Consider the following 14694-nt stretch of genomic DNA (forward strand, 5'->3'; position numbering starts at 1 on the left):
GTTGTTTTAACATAAAGAAACGACCATAACTCGTTTATAGCAACGAGAAACAACCTCTCTTATTTCATGTTATAACTTCCAATCACCTTTTCAACACACATTTTTCATCCTATATCCCCATTTATAAAGTTTATAACAACCCTCAAAAACCAAAAACATTCACACTTTTTTTGTCAATATGAAACCAACTATTATTACAAATAATGTTACACCAAAGCAAAGTAATGGTAAAAGATTCATCATTTCTTGTTTCTTCATCATTTGTTTTCTTTGTACTTTAGCTTCAATCAATGAAATTAGATATGAGAGCTTGTTAAATCTAAGCAAATGTGCTTTCTCTAGAGCGCCTTCTCTTCTTTCTAACTCGTCTTTGGATTCATTTCCGCTTTCTTTACGTACAATCAAGTCGTCTCCTCCGGAGGATGAGATTCGAGTTCTTGTAGGGATTTTAACGTTACCGGATCAATATCACAAGCGACATTTCCTAAGGATGATCTACGGAACGCAATCGCCGGAGGGGGCTAGAGTAGATTTGAAGTTTGTGTTTTGTAACTTAACAAAGGAAGATCAAAAAGTGCTTGTTGCCCTAGAGATTATGCGTTATAATGATATTATCATCCTTAATTGTTCGGAAAACATGAATAAGGGTAAGACTTACACTTATTTTTCAAGTCTCCCTAGTATATTTAATAACAATGAGGGTCCATACCCTCCTTACCATTATGTCTTAAAAGCCGACGACGACACGTACTTTAGGTTGGATAATTTGGTCAAGTCCTTAAGGCCTTTGCCTAGGGAGGACTTGTACTATGGATATGTTATCCCGTGTCCTAGTATGGACCCGTTTGTTAATTATATGTCCGGAATGGGATATTTGGTATCATGGGACATAGCGGAATGGATCAAGGAATCGGATATTCCGAAAGCTCACCTAGAGGGTCCGGAAGATAAAATATTTGGAGACTGGATGCGAAATGGGCATCGTGGTAAGAATCGATTTAATGCAAAATGGTCGATGTATAACTACCCGGAGCCTCACACGGGGTGTACCCATGAACTATGGCCGGATACAATTGCTGTGCATCTTTTGAAGACACAAGAGAAGTGGATCAAGACATTGGAATATTTCAATGTTACCAAGAATCTCAAACCATCTAAAATGTATCATATACCTTAAGATGGATTTTTTAAACTATGGTTTTGGTCATTCTTTTCATTTATTTCTGCCCATTTGTTGATGTAGCAGCCCTTTTGAGTATATTTTGATAGTTATACATAAATTTTATTCCAATTTTGAGTTGATGACTTTTGTACTTCTATTTACAAAGCTCGACAATAAAATGAAGCAAGGATTCAATTTGATAGTCTCTCAAAATTTAGACGTATGTATTTAATTCGTATAGCGCCTAGCTAATTTATCCATCCTACACAGAACATTAATAGGTGAGTTAGTTTTTTAATTAACAATGTACAATTGTCTAAATTTTAGTACTTAAATGACATATCCCGTGTACTAACATAATTAGTAGAGTACAATCACAGCGTGCGTTAAGTTCGTTCTCGATATAATTACATGTTTAGCTATATTAATTGCAATTGACTGAAACTTAATATAGTTGATACAAGATGAATACAAAATGAATAAATATGAAATAAAATAATGAGCTTGCTTTAAGTTGTGAATTAAGAGGACTTTTGCGTTAGTGCTAACGTAGCAAACTCAACGACGGTGGTAACTGGTAAGTTGCCAAACCATATGGTGAGGGTGGATGCAGGCCTAAAGCGTGACAAGTTGCGGATTATAATGCAATTTCACATGAATAGTCATGCTTAAGTTTTTTAACCTTTTAAGTTTTAATACAAGGTGAGGTTAAGGGGGCTAGTTGGGGCTAATTCATCCTCCACACTCCCAAAAATTTCATCCCCATCATGTCTTGTTAAAAGACTGTTAAATTTCAAAACAATATAAAATGGGTCTAGGCAATCCGAACAAGGAGAGTTTGGTCCACAAATAAGGCTTAGGAGATTCCATACAATTGGCAATAGCAAGATTAACTCCTATACTTTATAAAGTGAAACCACCTCTTCTCTTTTTCCAATGTGAGACACTTACAAGTGGGCTATAATGTATTTCAACAAATTCCAAATCTATATACTACTATCTTGTTTTATTTTATTATTCATCGAGATCCAGATACCCATTTCTTGTCACGTTTTAGGCCTGTACATGCACATATTTATCTATATGCACATGATGCGTGTGTGAAATTCATACATGCATATAATTTTACAGACCAATGTATAGTGGAACACCTTGAAGGTTCAATCCCCACTAGTGAACAATTTGAGGGTGTATTTTCCTTATCCTCCTCCACTCTCTCAAGTTGATTAGCTGCTAATCCGAACAGGGTTGATATGTGAGGAGTTCTAGCCCGATAAAGCCCTTCATCTTACCAATAAAAAAAAAATACTAATATATAAGCATATACATGGAAAATGTAGGCCTTAATACCAATAATGTCTTGGCCCAATCGGCCTAGCCTGACAAAATTTTGGTTGGAATCAGGCAAAAAACATTGGCCTTTGTTAGAATTTTGGCAATATGTGTTTGCAAAAGCTAATTTGACCTTACGCCTAAGTCCAATCCAGATTGGCCAAAATTTCTTGGGTTGATTGGAAAAAGTTCTTCAAAATTTGGGCAATGCCAAATTTTTATTAATCAAGTTGTAATTGTAAATCAAACTTGAGTAACAATTCTTAATTTTTATTTTAACTTATTTTTGTTGAAATCGATATTTACAAACTTATCTTACCCGAATGTATTGGAGTTGTATGTTACACTAGATGACTAGAATTTGTTGGATATAGACCAAAAAGTGAGAAATCAATCAAAAGTCAGGGGACTAAACGTCTTCAACATCCAAGAGTCACCGGAAGATAGATCTAAGGATACAAAAAGATTAGAAGAATACACATGCTTCTAATGTTCTTACTACACATTTTGACATCCGATATAATTCAGGCGTTTTACCCATTTAGTAACTTCAAATACTCAATGAACAAATTTTTCACCCGAACAAATTTATATGAAATAAGTGAAAATATGGTGACAACTCTAATATTAATATAATAATATTATATTATAATCTTAGTTGAGGTGATAACATATCAATATCGCTCACCATTTCAAATTATTGGTTTAGTGATTAAATTTCATGGGCTTATTTGAGAGATTTTCAGGTCAACTAATATCAAGTGATAGCTAGTTTTACTCGATTTCCCAAGTCCCAAGAAAATTAAGTGTTTGAGTCATATTTACACCTCCACGTAACGTTATTGCATGCATGCAAAATCAACTACACTCTTACACGTATACTTACAAACTGCCACCTTACACTTTGAAACCGCCACTTATCAAATAACTAACTAACCAAATTCTAACCACAGAAACCCTGATAAAATAGAAAATATAATCCAATTTTGCAACCTCAACCAAAAAACCAAGCAAAAATAAGATAGCATAAATAACATGGTAATAATAAAGAGCTCAACATCATGCGTTACATTATCAATATTAATCGTTACACTCAATTACATCGCATTAGTTAGAGCTCAAAACTATAGTAATTCACATAATAATTATATCTACCAAGTTACGGAAGATAGGAATTTAGTAGGAGTTGAAGGTAAGTTTGTGAGTTTTATGCGTGAACATGGGAAGGAGTATAGTACAAGGGAAGAGTATGTCAAGCGGTTGGCGATTTTTTCGAAGAATTTGGTCCGGGCCGCGGAGCATCAAGCGTTGGACCCCTCGGCGGTCCATGGGGTTACGCCGTTTATGGACTTGTCTCCCGAGGAGTTTGAAACCGCGTTCATGGGCTTAAAGCCCGATTTTGATCGTCATAGTAGTTGGGGTGCGAATGGGGCCTCCGCTGATGCGGTGGCCCCTAGGTTGGATGTTCGTGGGTTACCTAAGAGTTTTGATTGGAGGGAAAAAGGGGCTGTTACTGATGTCAAGATGCAGGTATATATTTATATGCATGTTTAATTTCTTTTGTTTATTTGTAATTTTAATGTGGATTTTTGGAAGAGATGAGTTCATGCTAATTAGTGGAAGGCCTAATTAATTATAGTAATGTTTGAAAATATTAGGTACAATGTAAAAGTTACTCCCTATTCAATATCTGATCAATTTTTTTGTTTATGCTTCATTTTGACAATTTATTGACATTTTGGATTTGGTCTCTTCGCCTTATTTTATAAACTTATGCTTTAAAAGTACTCCATCCGCCAAAAAGAACCAACCATTTGGGTTGATTACGCGGGTATTAAGGAAGTAAAGTAAAAAGAAGTAAAAGTATATTGGTAAGATAAATTTACATGGGGTTTCTAAAAAAATAGAGAGAGAAAGTAATAAAATAACATGGAAAATCAAATTTTTATGTGGGGAAGATAATTTTGCACAAATATCGTAGCAAATTGGTGAGTGTTTTAATGCAAATGGGTCATTTTTTTGGGACAAAGTTTTGGCCAAATGGGTCATTGTTTTTGGGACGGAGGGAGTAGTCGGATTTGAGTAGACTAAAAAGATTTGGACTAGATCAAACTATAGCTTTCAATTTCCGTTAACTTATTTTTCAATTCCTTTGATTGCAATTGATATATACTACGAAGTGAGTGAGGGAGGGATAGTTCAGGTGGTTAAACCTCGCCTCTCGGTTCCAGAGGATTTTGGGATTGGTTCTTATGACCCCTAATTTGAAAGGGGCAAATCGAACACACATTTTTTTTTGGCTCAACTTCGGTTGTTGCCCTGTCCAATCGAACAATTGTCCTAGTCTCATACTATGTACGGAGTACCATTTTATTTAAGGCCTTCTTTGCATAGAAAGTATTCAAATTCCTTACAAAATACTCCTAGCAATTTCTTCATGGCTTAAGGTAATGAATATAGTTGGATTGCTTAGACTAGTAACTTGTAATGTAATCCTACGACTTATTACATACATCAAGGATTTTTATGTAGTTAGTGATTTTGAATCAGGGAACGTGTGGATCGTGTTGGGCATTTAGCACGACTGGAGTTATTGAAGGAGCTAATTTTATCGCAACAGGCAAGCTTTTAAGTCTGAGTGAACAACAGCTTGTGGATTGTGATCATAAGGTAACAAGTTACATACTACAGAGTAATTACAAATTGTGAGTACTAACATTAATATATATTCTGACTTAGCTTGAATTGGTAATTATATATGTTGGCCTGGCTAGTGTGACACGAGCAAAAAAACCGAGTGCGACAGTGGGTGTCGTGGTGGTCTTATGACCAATGCCTATAATTATCTAATGGAGGCAGGAGGCCTTGAAGAGGAAAAATCTTACCCTTATAGTGGGAAGCAGGGCAAATGCCAATTTGACCCTCACAAGGTGGCCGTCAAAGTCGAAAACTTTAGCACCATCCCGGTTGATGAACAACAGATTGCGGCTTATCTCGTTCATCACGGTCCTCTTGCAGTTGGATTAAATGCTGTGTTCATGCAAACATACATTGGTGGAGTATCGTGTCCCCTGATATGTGGTAAGCGAATGATAAATCATGGTGTTTTGCTTGTTGGTTACGGGGCGAAGGGCTACTCCATTCTGAGGTTCGGCTACAAACCTTACTGGATCATCAAAAACTCATGGGGCACAAAATGGGGTGAAGATGGATACTATAAATTGTGTAGGGGTCATGGTATGTGCGGGATGAATACGATGGTGTCCGCGGTTGTCACTGGAGCCTAGTATTAATATGCAACCATTTTGATTTGTCGCTCAATTTTAGTAGCTTCAAGGCTCGAAACAAAGTATGTAGCAAGCTAAGGATGGTTTAAGGTTGTCATGACTGGATTACGTTTCTTTTCACTAAATGCTGTTAGTTGTAACTTGTAATATAAGTGCAGTTATTTTTTTTTTCATCTTTCTTGATGTTTGTTAAGTGAAGAATCTGAAAACTTAATTTGCTCGAGAATACTCTTGTATAATGTTCTTAAGCGAAAGCTTTATAATATTTTTCAAGCATAGCTTTCGTTCAGTTTACAATGTATCTTTATGTGTACGTATTATCACAATTAATATGATAGATTTTCATATACAGTACATTTAAGACATGGTTCTCAATGTAATAATCCTTGGCTTACCTATAAAGTGATTGGAAAATCACTATTTCAATCGAAGGAGTTTTTCTTTTAGGCGACAACACACCACCAACGCTATCTCTGACTTGCAAAACCTCCTAAACAAAAAAATCCCTTCATTTCTGATCGCCTTAAAGAGGAGGGATAGCTCAAATAGTTAAGAGTTTTTCTCCCAATTTTAGGAGATTCTGTGAATGAATTTCACCTTTGTCCTTGTGGCTCTTTAAACACACACACACAAAAATAATATAATCGCCTTCATTCTATAACATAGCCTAGCCATTCTAGTTGCCAAACTCGGAAGTGATTGGGGTGGGGGTTACTGAATCTATGGTGGTCGATGATAGTCAGGGAGTAATGGAGTATGCATGACACTTACAAATTCCTTTTTTGAAACTTTGAATTATCAATATATTATAAATAAATAAAAGTGGACCACACAAGTTATAGGTAGACTTTATTTTATAAGCTCATAATTTTAGCCCTAATTATTAAAATTTGAATACCAACTTGATTTTCAAAAATATCGTTTTCAAAGAAAAAGTTTAATGAAAAACAATTATGAGTTTATGACTCTATAAAGGTATTTTGTGATGACGAAGAAAAAAATAAAACCTACTTTAAACAAATCAAATATAGATTTAGGGTACTCCGTATAAGTTAAGAGGACCAAATGTATCGAGCATAAGCTCCTCTTCCATTTTATAAAATTGGCTTTTATTGATGTATTGTTTCCTTTACTACAAATTGGATTATTCTTATCTAAGTTCATGCTTAATAATTCCCTCAAAAAGAAAAAAAAAAAAAAAAAAAGTTCATGCTTAGTAATTGTCATACACATTCAGATACAATATACGAGTACCATTTATAAAAAGATAATTTACACGATTTATTGAGATTTGACAACCATTTGACCAAATGAAATCACTCTATATACCGATCACCACTACATGTGAATCCACTCACAAATATAACCTAATAATCCGAATATTGGAACGATTTCATCGATCTATTTTAATTCATTTCTTAACATAATCAGTCTAGTCTCCGAATCTTGAATTTTAAATTTTCCGACCTTCGGTCTTGTCCGGTTTGGTCCAATCTTGGACCGGTGTAACAGCCCTAATTAGTAATTCCTCCTATGTTTAATTTACAGCACTTCCCCAACCTCCTACACCCTTTTCACGTTCACGCTGGGTTGCTGCAAGACTCCCTCTCTCTCTCCTCCATTGAAGCGGCTTCTAAGCTTTCTCTCCTCCATTGAAGCAGCTTCTCGTCTTAGGTAAAATGTTTTCCTTTCTTTCTCTTTAATCATCGAATTCAATTTCACAAATCTAGTATTAATCATTAGTTTAATTGTTGTACTACACTCAATTTAGGGTTCATAATCTGAAGTTGTGAAATTGAACCATTTCTCACCCTGGTTCAGCTTTGATGTTAAGCTAATTCATGTGCTATCGTTTGATTAATCGTAGTTTTAGCAGGAAGAGAGATGGGTCCAGCTCCATTTACTGATATTGGCAAGAAAGCTAGAGGTAATCTGGAATTAGGTTTTCTTTAATTTTGATTTGTTTTGTGTGATATTTTGGTTGATTAATTTGATTTTGTACCATTTTGTATTATGATGATGTAATTGTGATTGTGATTGGCATTTTGTCATTTTATTAGATTGAAGTGTTAATTTTGTATATACATTTCAACTACTTTGTATTTAGGATGATACCTTAATTACTTTGTGTTTAGAATAATATTTTAGGCAAAATGAGTTTGGTGCGTAGTGGATTTGTGTTTTTCGAGCTTTCTTGGTTAGGGGATGAATTCGGATAGCAAGTCTTGGCTGAGACGGTTTACCGATAATTCATTGTGAGGTATTAGTGTATTACATGTTGCACAATAGCTTATCGTGAGATCTTTTCAAACAAGATTTTGCGTAATTTAAATGTTTGTTGCCTTGTCTGTTTTGAGATTTCCTTAGGCAAATGTTCTTGAAGCAAAAATATTAGTTACAGAATGTAGAAATTTGATGATGAATTGTAAATGACTATGTTCTCTGGAAACATTTGCAACTATGGTAGTACTGTATGACTGAATCATAAACCCATAGTTCAGAATAAAAAATGAATGGTTGAATGTTATGGATGTTTTGGTGATAAAATTTTGAGATGAGAGTTTTTAGTATTGAAGTTGTGAATTCACCTATGTAGATATAACTAAAGTAGTTTATCATGAAAAGTCTGGAAATTAAGCAACCATGTTCAATTGTTCATGACCAATCGACCATATATTAATCTCTTCATTGCCAGAATGCTGGCATTTATATATTGATCATTAGTGTTTTTTGTAATTTTTTTTTCTTTCCACAGAACAGAAGTCTATTTCTATTCTGTAAATAAACTTGAAATGTTTCATCATCTTCTATGAGTGGATCGTTAGCTATCGTGAAAATAGTTGGCAAGTTTTACCATTGGTAATATGTATAACTTTCAATTATTTTGAAATAAGTTTAGATAAGAAAACTCATATATTGACTTATATCCAAGATGCTTAGATTTTTATAATATTTTTAGTCTTGAGACTACTCTTTTAACATGTATTGAGGTTTCTCAAGGTGAATTCCAATTTTATTATTGTGTGGTGTTATAGGAATCATTTTGGGCTTTAATACATGGAGGGAATTAATAATAAAAGTTGAACCACTATGGCACTACCTGCAAATTAGTCTGTTAGATAAGTCATATTTGCCCCTCGAGCTCTCAATTGTAATAAAAAAAAATAAAAAAAAATAAAAAAATTAAGGTTCAAGCTTTATTTCTTTCAGCTCTTTCTCTTGGATGGACCCAACGGGTGATTCTTCTGGAACAATTTTTTGAATAACATATTACATTGAACTATTTATTTGTAAATTTCTCTAGGATGCATTTCATGTAATGTTTCAGAACTAAAACTTCTTCCATCTCCAATATTTGTGGAGTATTATATCTGACATTCTGCTCGATTCTATTCATATCTTGCGTTTTATTTCATATTGTCTGGGCTCTCTTGGAGATGGTTGTTAGTAGGCATGCTCAAAGTTGGAAATCTTGGAATGGTCCTTTTATTATGAGATATTATGTCTGGTTTGCATGTAGACTTGTATGATTTGATCATAGGGGGCATACCTTTGGTATGATAATGATACTTTCTGGAAGGGGTGAAGGGCATACTTGAAACTAGTTTTGGACACGTCTATGCTTATACTGTGGTGTTAACTGGTTGAAGTACGTGTGGTGAAAGATGATGCCTGGGTGACCTATGAGATGCTTAGCAATGAGCCCTTTCCTTGTTTGTTTTATGACAAAGCAATATATTAGAACTACTAGACTCAAAATTTTGTTAGAAAATATTTGAATTATAGATGAGAATAGAAAGGAAAAGATGGATTATTGGAGTGTTACCATACTTGCTAAAAGGATATTGTAGACTGGTAGTTCACAGTATGTTGTTTAAGTGAAATTCAGCCATCATAGCTTGCTGGAAATTTTGGTCATCCCTCAGCAGTGGTCTGAATGCTAATTGAAGAAAGATATTGAACATACTACAATCACCCCCCCCCCCCCCCCCCCCCCGATCTATCAATTGCTGAAGTTCCCTTTATTTATTTATTTGTTGATGCAGATGTCTTAACCAAAGATTACAACTTCGATCACAAGTTCACCTTGTCAGTGCCCAGTATCACTGGAATGGTATGGATGGTTTCTATCTTAAATCAGTCTCTTATCATTCAAATGAAGTTCAGAATGACTTTACAGTTTATATTCTAGCTCTACTGTTGAAGAAATGTGGGCTGTGATATTAGGAATTACCTTTTTTTTTATGTCATTTACCCATTTTTTGTTGAGGTTTAATAGTGTTTTAATCATACCATTTACATAGCTGGGCCTGAACGCGATTAGTATCTATGCTCCAACTTGATCAATGGATTTTATTCATTACTTCATTAATCACAACACAAGACTTCTTGGTTTTGGTTCTCCTATATCGGTTTCCATGAGTTGCAATAAGTACTGCTTTGCTTTTTTTCTTCAGAACTATACCATGTCTCTTCTATGTTTCTATATGAATTATTATCCATGAGAAGCAGATCATCCAATCCAGTTTGTGAATGGAACATATATTGCATGCAATGTCTTTCATGAGATTTCTGCCGCATTTTTTATCAAACAGTGTCTCTCTACTCAAATTGATCTTATTTATGGTTGAATAATGCTTGCTAATCCCTCAAGTATTCTAAAATTGTGATTCTTTGTAAGCAGGGATTGACAGCCACAGGTGTCAAGAAGGATCAAATCTTTATTGGTGATATAAGTACACAGTATAGGAGTGGAAACATTACAGTTGATGTGAAAGTTGATACTTATTCTTATGTAAGTATATATTATTCAAGTATCCCTTCTTTCATTGTTTGTTTTGACCCCTTATCTATGTTCATCTATGTGCTTGTGAATCTCTCCTTTGTCCCGTATGTTTGCCATAACTAAGAGGACCAGAGTAGGATGTTGCTGATGCACTGTACATGATCATACTAAAAATTTTAAGTCTTCTTTGTTCTGTAGGTTGCCACAAAAATTACTTATGATGAAGCTTTACCAGGCATTAAAACAGCTCTTAGCTTTAACATTCCTGATCAGAAATCTGGCAAGGTATGCAATTTTTTTCCCTTATATCCTTGTTTATTCTATATGCCCATGGACTTGAAATTTAAGTGTAAAGAAGGGACTTTAGGAGTTCGAGGGTATTGAAAAGATGGTTGTCTTACTGCAGACTGTGCATGTACATGTTGCGAGATGCAAATTATTTTTGCTGAATGTTAGGAATATGTGCTTTAAATTCCCACATTAGAATTTAATCCAAGGGCAAATAGAATATAGATAAAAGAGCCAGAAAAGAATCAAAGAGTGACAGAGATAGACTGATAGAGGGCCAGAAGTACTGATATTAAGAATATACTCACACATAGAAAACATGTGCACTCCTTCCATCCTTATTCCCAATATTCTATTTTCTCATAATATGGTTTAAAAAGTGCTACTGTTTGGGGTTTCACTCCTGTTCTCCTCTCCTACCAGTCCTTGGTCCATATTCCCTTGCTGATTTTTGGTCATCCTCTCATCCATAGGCCTGTATCCAGTCTAGCCACTCCTTAACTTGGTCTTGTGAGGACGCTTCTACAGTTGTACTTGACCCAACTTCTGCTCTGGCCAAGGATTCTATAGCCAGCTTAAGGTGCCAGGATCTCCTTTCTCGCTTTAAATTGTTGGCATCACAAGAAATAGGATCCTGTGAGCACCATTCTGTCTGGCATGTATGCTCAGCTCTAGAGTTGATGGGTGTTCCTATTTAGGGTCACATGTCAGCTCTAATTTCTGTATCTTGTCCGAATTGTTATATTCTAACAGCATGAATGTATGGGATTATTCAGGATTGTTGAGTCTAGAGGCCTGTTATAGTTAACATTGAGCTCTCGTAACCAGCCCATATCTGCAAGTGTTAGAAATAAGTTTCAGATATCTACAATATTTGAGAGCTAATGATTCAACTTTTAAAATAAATAAATAAATAAAGTAAAAGGAATAGGGAATTCATGTATTGAATGCTTAGAATTTATTGATTTCTTTTGAATTATGCCTGATTTTTATTTGTATCGATACAGTTAGATGTGCACTACCAGAATTATCATGCTGCAGTGAACTCTAGTGTTAGCTTGAATCCTTCCCCTACATTGGATGTCAATGCTGCCATCGGCAATGAGGACACCAGCTTGGGTGGGGAAATGGCATTTGATACTGCATCTGGTTCATTCACCAAATACAATGCTGGGATTACCCTCAACAGACCAGATTTTTCTGCAGCCCTTTTACTGTATGTATAATGTCATTCCTGGTTTTTTATTTATTGTTGAGGTTTACTTGCTGCCTTGTTGATTTGCTATTTAACTGAATAACTTTTTTTTTTTTTTTTTTTTGACACAACTGAATAACCTTCTATATTACTGATGCTTTAATTGATGTTATAGTTTATTTAAGTCCCTGTTTTAAGATGACGGTTAAAATCAATTAACTTGCTTTATGTGATATGTTTCTCTTCCTTTCTTTTTTTTGGGACTGGTAAAATTAGTGATTTGTAGTTAGAATGTGCAGGAAATTTTATGCTATCTCCGAAAACTTGCAGTCATCATACCAAATCATTTTGTGTAAGAGATTAATCTCCAAACACCTCAGTCACCACATTGACTGCACCAATCTCTATGTAGCACCTACCAGTTTTGAGATAACAATTGCTGATTAACTGTTTGATTTGAGGACTAAATGAAGGAGCTACTGGGGTAATATGGACAGCAGATTGGTTAAGAAGGAACCTGTCACTGCTGTGCCTGCTAAATCAGAAGATGGGAGTAAAGAAAGAAACTTGTTTGATTTTTCTGGGCCTTTTTTTGTTGCCCCTAACCCCAAGTATTCTCCTCTTCTGTTACACATAAGACATAACCCTTTTACCACGGAGGTGGAATCATGGAGATGAAAAGAAGCATGGGTTGGTGAGCAATGGCTTTGAAAATACAAAGTGCACATCTTGGATATTAGATTGGATTTTATGGTATACATATTAGGTTTAATCTATCAATCTTAAGCTCATATGCATACTTAATGATCTCTTGAAATTCAAGCCTGTCTCCCTTCTTTCTCTATTAATTTTTTTTTTTTTTAGCATTTTATGAGAAATCTTTTGCTGCATATATTTGATGAACCTTCGAATCCTCAATAGACTCTCAATAGACTATATAGTGTTCCTTTTCTGGGCCATTAAATTTTTTCTTTTAACATCAATAAACTACTGTTTATTAGGTTGTCTGGCCTTATTTTTTTTTTTTTTAACATCTATTTAAAATGCAGGATGGATAAAGGACAGACTCTTAAGGCTTCGTATTATCACACTGTGAATCCATCAACAGCTGTTGCAGCCGAAATGATTCATAGATTTTCTAATTACGAGAACGGATTTACAATTGGTAGCTCACATGTAGTTGATCCTACTACATTGCTGAAAACTCGTTTCTCTGACAACGGAAGGGTCGGAATGTTGTGTCAGCGTGAATGGAGGCCGAAGTCCCTGGTAACTTTTTCAGCTGAGTATGACACAAAGGCTCATTCAGCCTCTAAATTTGGCGTTGCCTTGGCTCTGAAACCTTGAGATACTACCATTGTGCAACTTTGGTTAATACTCTGCATCAATATTTTCAGATCATACAATTTTTATGACCCCAAATGGGTGTTGTTTACCCAAATGTCAAAAACTAGACTGAAATGTATTCATGAGTAGAACATTCTAGAGCATTGATGGGTTTTAGACCCAGTTTTGGATAGTCTGAAGATGCTATTACAAAAGTTCAGCATCGCATAGCTTTCTTTTACCATAGATTTTATGCTGATTGATAATGAATCTCGTCTTGAGAGAGATTTACTGTTATACTTCTTTTGAAACCGTCTATCATGTTCAAAATTTTACTATAATTTCTGTAATACTCAAAAATAAATGTAGCTCTGCATTTACAGTTTAGTTATGCATGATCTTAATTGTGTTATCATATCGAGCTTGTCTAAGGGAAGACACTTTAAGTTTTCTTTCCGATTATTGCATGAAAGATTTGCAGGACAAGATAAGGGAAAGGAAATGATGGATCTGTTTTCCTATATTTTTTATAAACCAAATCCCTCTATTGTTGGACAGATTTGGAAGGAAAATGAAACGTTACTCTTTCACGCCCTTGGAAGGCTTGACCTCATGAGTCATGACTACAAGGTCCAAATAATACAAATATTGTGTAAGAATGGATGATATAATATCCAAATCCACTAAACTCCACATTGGTAAAATCCAATAATAATATTGGAAAAGGTTAATAAGATACACCATCTTCTTTGAGAAAGAACAAATCTGATGAATGAAAATGGGAATCCATGCAGAGTCAGAAATCAGAATATTAGCAGATTTGATCCGTTAAGAGGTTTTATCAGAAGATTCTGTTACATTTTGTTGCTAACGATGGCTTTTTCATTGGTTGTTCTTTTTTCTTATTTATATGTAACGTGACCACTGTATTTGTCAGCTGATGAATGATTTTTTTTTTTTTAATTTAAAATTTTACAAAAATTTAATTAAATTTATTTTATGTTCATAATTCTGTTTTACTGTACAAAAATTTAATTAAATTTATTTATGTTTACTGTATAATTTTATTTTACTGTATTTTTTACAGTGGGAATTTCTGACATTAGGAATACAGTATACAGAGAGCCAGAGATTACTTTGTCGTTGAGTTTTACCTGCAAGTGTAAAAATAGAGTTTGATGAGTACTCCGGAGTAAATAACAACCATCAAATTCTTTTTTTACCTTTTACATGCAAGTTTAGATATGAGCCAAATTTGTCAGAGGATCATGTACCCAAATAATCGAAAATGATTTTGCTAGCAGCCTTTTATAGGTAA

The 14694-nt window shown here is 34.6% G+C and overlaps 3 protein-coding genes across 5 annotated transcripts; all 3 read left to right on the plus strand.

The window, feature by feature from the left end:
• Positions 1-178: 178 nt before the first annotated feature.
• On the plus strand, positions 179-1237 carry LOC145612673 (beta-1,3-galactosyltransferase pvg3-like). Its single transcript, XM_081667994.1, has one exon. The coding sequence runs from the start codon at positions 179-181 to the stop codon at positions 1175-1177; it is 999 nt and encodes a 332-aa protein (XP_081524120.1). The 3' UTR covers positions 1178-1237.
• A 2287-nt stretch (positions 1238-3524) lies between these two features.
• Positions 3525-5796, plus strand: LOC145611774 (putative cysteine protease RD19D). Its single transcript, XM_081667144.1, has 3 exons — positions 3525-4024; positions 5045-5164; positions 5269-5796. Exons 1-3 carry the CDS (start codon positions 3530-3532, stop codon positions 5779-5781), a joined length of 1128 nt encoding a protein of 375 aa, XP_081523270.1. The 5' UTR covers positions 3525-3529; the 3' UTR covers positions 5782-5796.
• Positions 5797-7304: 1508 nt separating this feature from the next.
• On the plus strand, positions 7305-13763 carry LOC145611620 (mitochondrial outer membrane protein porin 4-like). Of its 3 annotated transcripts, none has more exons than XM_081666960.1 (7): positions 7305-7455; positions 7649-7708; positions 9828-9895; positions 10466-10576; positions 10766-10852; positions 11863-12071; positions 13100-13763. In XM_081666960.1, exons 2-7 carry the CDS (start codon positions 7666-7668, stop codon positions 13395-13397), a joined length of 816 nt encoding a protein of 271 aa, XP_081523086.1. In that variant the 5' UTR covers positions 7305-7455; positions 7649-7665; the 3' UTR covers positions 13398-13763. The 3 variants fall into 3 exon arrangements, with proteins under 3 accessions (XP_081523086.1, XP_081523087.1, XP_081523088.1); XM_081666961.1 differs by having other exon boundaries at positions 7320-7455; positions 7655-7708; XM_081666962.1 differs by having other exon boundaries at positions 7349-7455; positions 7658-7708.
• The last annotated feature ends 931 nt before the right edge of the window (positions 13764-14694 follow it).

This window comes from Chenopodium album, chromosome 24, assembly GCF_948465745.1.
Source record: "Chenopodium album chromosome 24, dcCheAlbu1.1, whole genome shotgun sequence".
NCBI classification, from domain to species: domain Eukaryota; kingdom Viridiplantae; phylum Streptophyta; class Magnoliopsida; order Caryophyllales; family Amaranthaceae; genus Chenopodium; species Chenopodium album.

What these genes read in the sequence shown, in the direction of transcription:
- LOC145611774 (XM_081667144.1), top strand. Translation starts at nt 3,530, where the DNA reads ATGGTAATAATAAAGAGCTCAACATCATGCGTTACATTATCAATATTA. An exon ending in TTACTGATGTCAAGATGCAG is followed by an intron (nt 4,025 to 5,044) that starts GTATATATTTAT and finishes ATTTTGAATCAG; the next exon opens with GGAACGTGTGGATCGTGTTG. An exon ending in TTGTGGATTGTGATCATAAG is followed by an intron (nt 5,165 to 5,268) that starts GTAACAAGTTAC and finishes TGGCCTGGCTAG; the next exon opens with TGTGACACGAGCAAAAAAAC.
- LOC145612673 (XM_081667994.1), top strand. Translation starts at nt 179, where the DNA reads ATGAAACCAACTATTATTACAAATAATGTTACACCAAAGCAAAGTAAT.
- LOC145611620 (XM_081666960.1), top strand. Translation starts at nt 7,666, where the DNA reads ATGGGTCCAGCTCCATTTACTGATATTGGCAAGAAAGCTAGAG. An exon ending in TGCCCAGTATCACTGGAATG is followed by an intron (nt 9,896 to 10,465) that starts GTATGGATGGTT and finishes CTTTGTAAGCAG; the next exon opens with GGATTGACAGCCACAGGTGT. An exon ending in AAGTTGATACTTATTCTTAT is followed by an intron (nt 10,577 to 10,765) that starts GTAAGTATATAT and finishes TTTGTTCTGTAG; the next exon opens with GTTGCCACAAAAATTACTTA.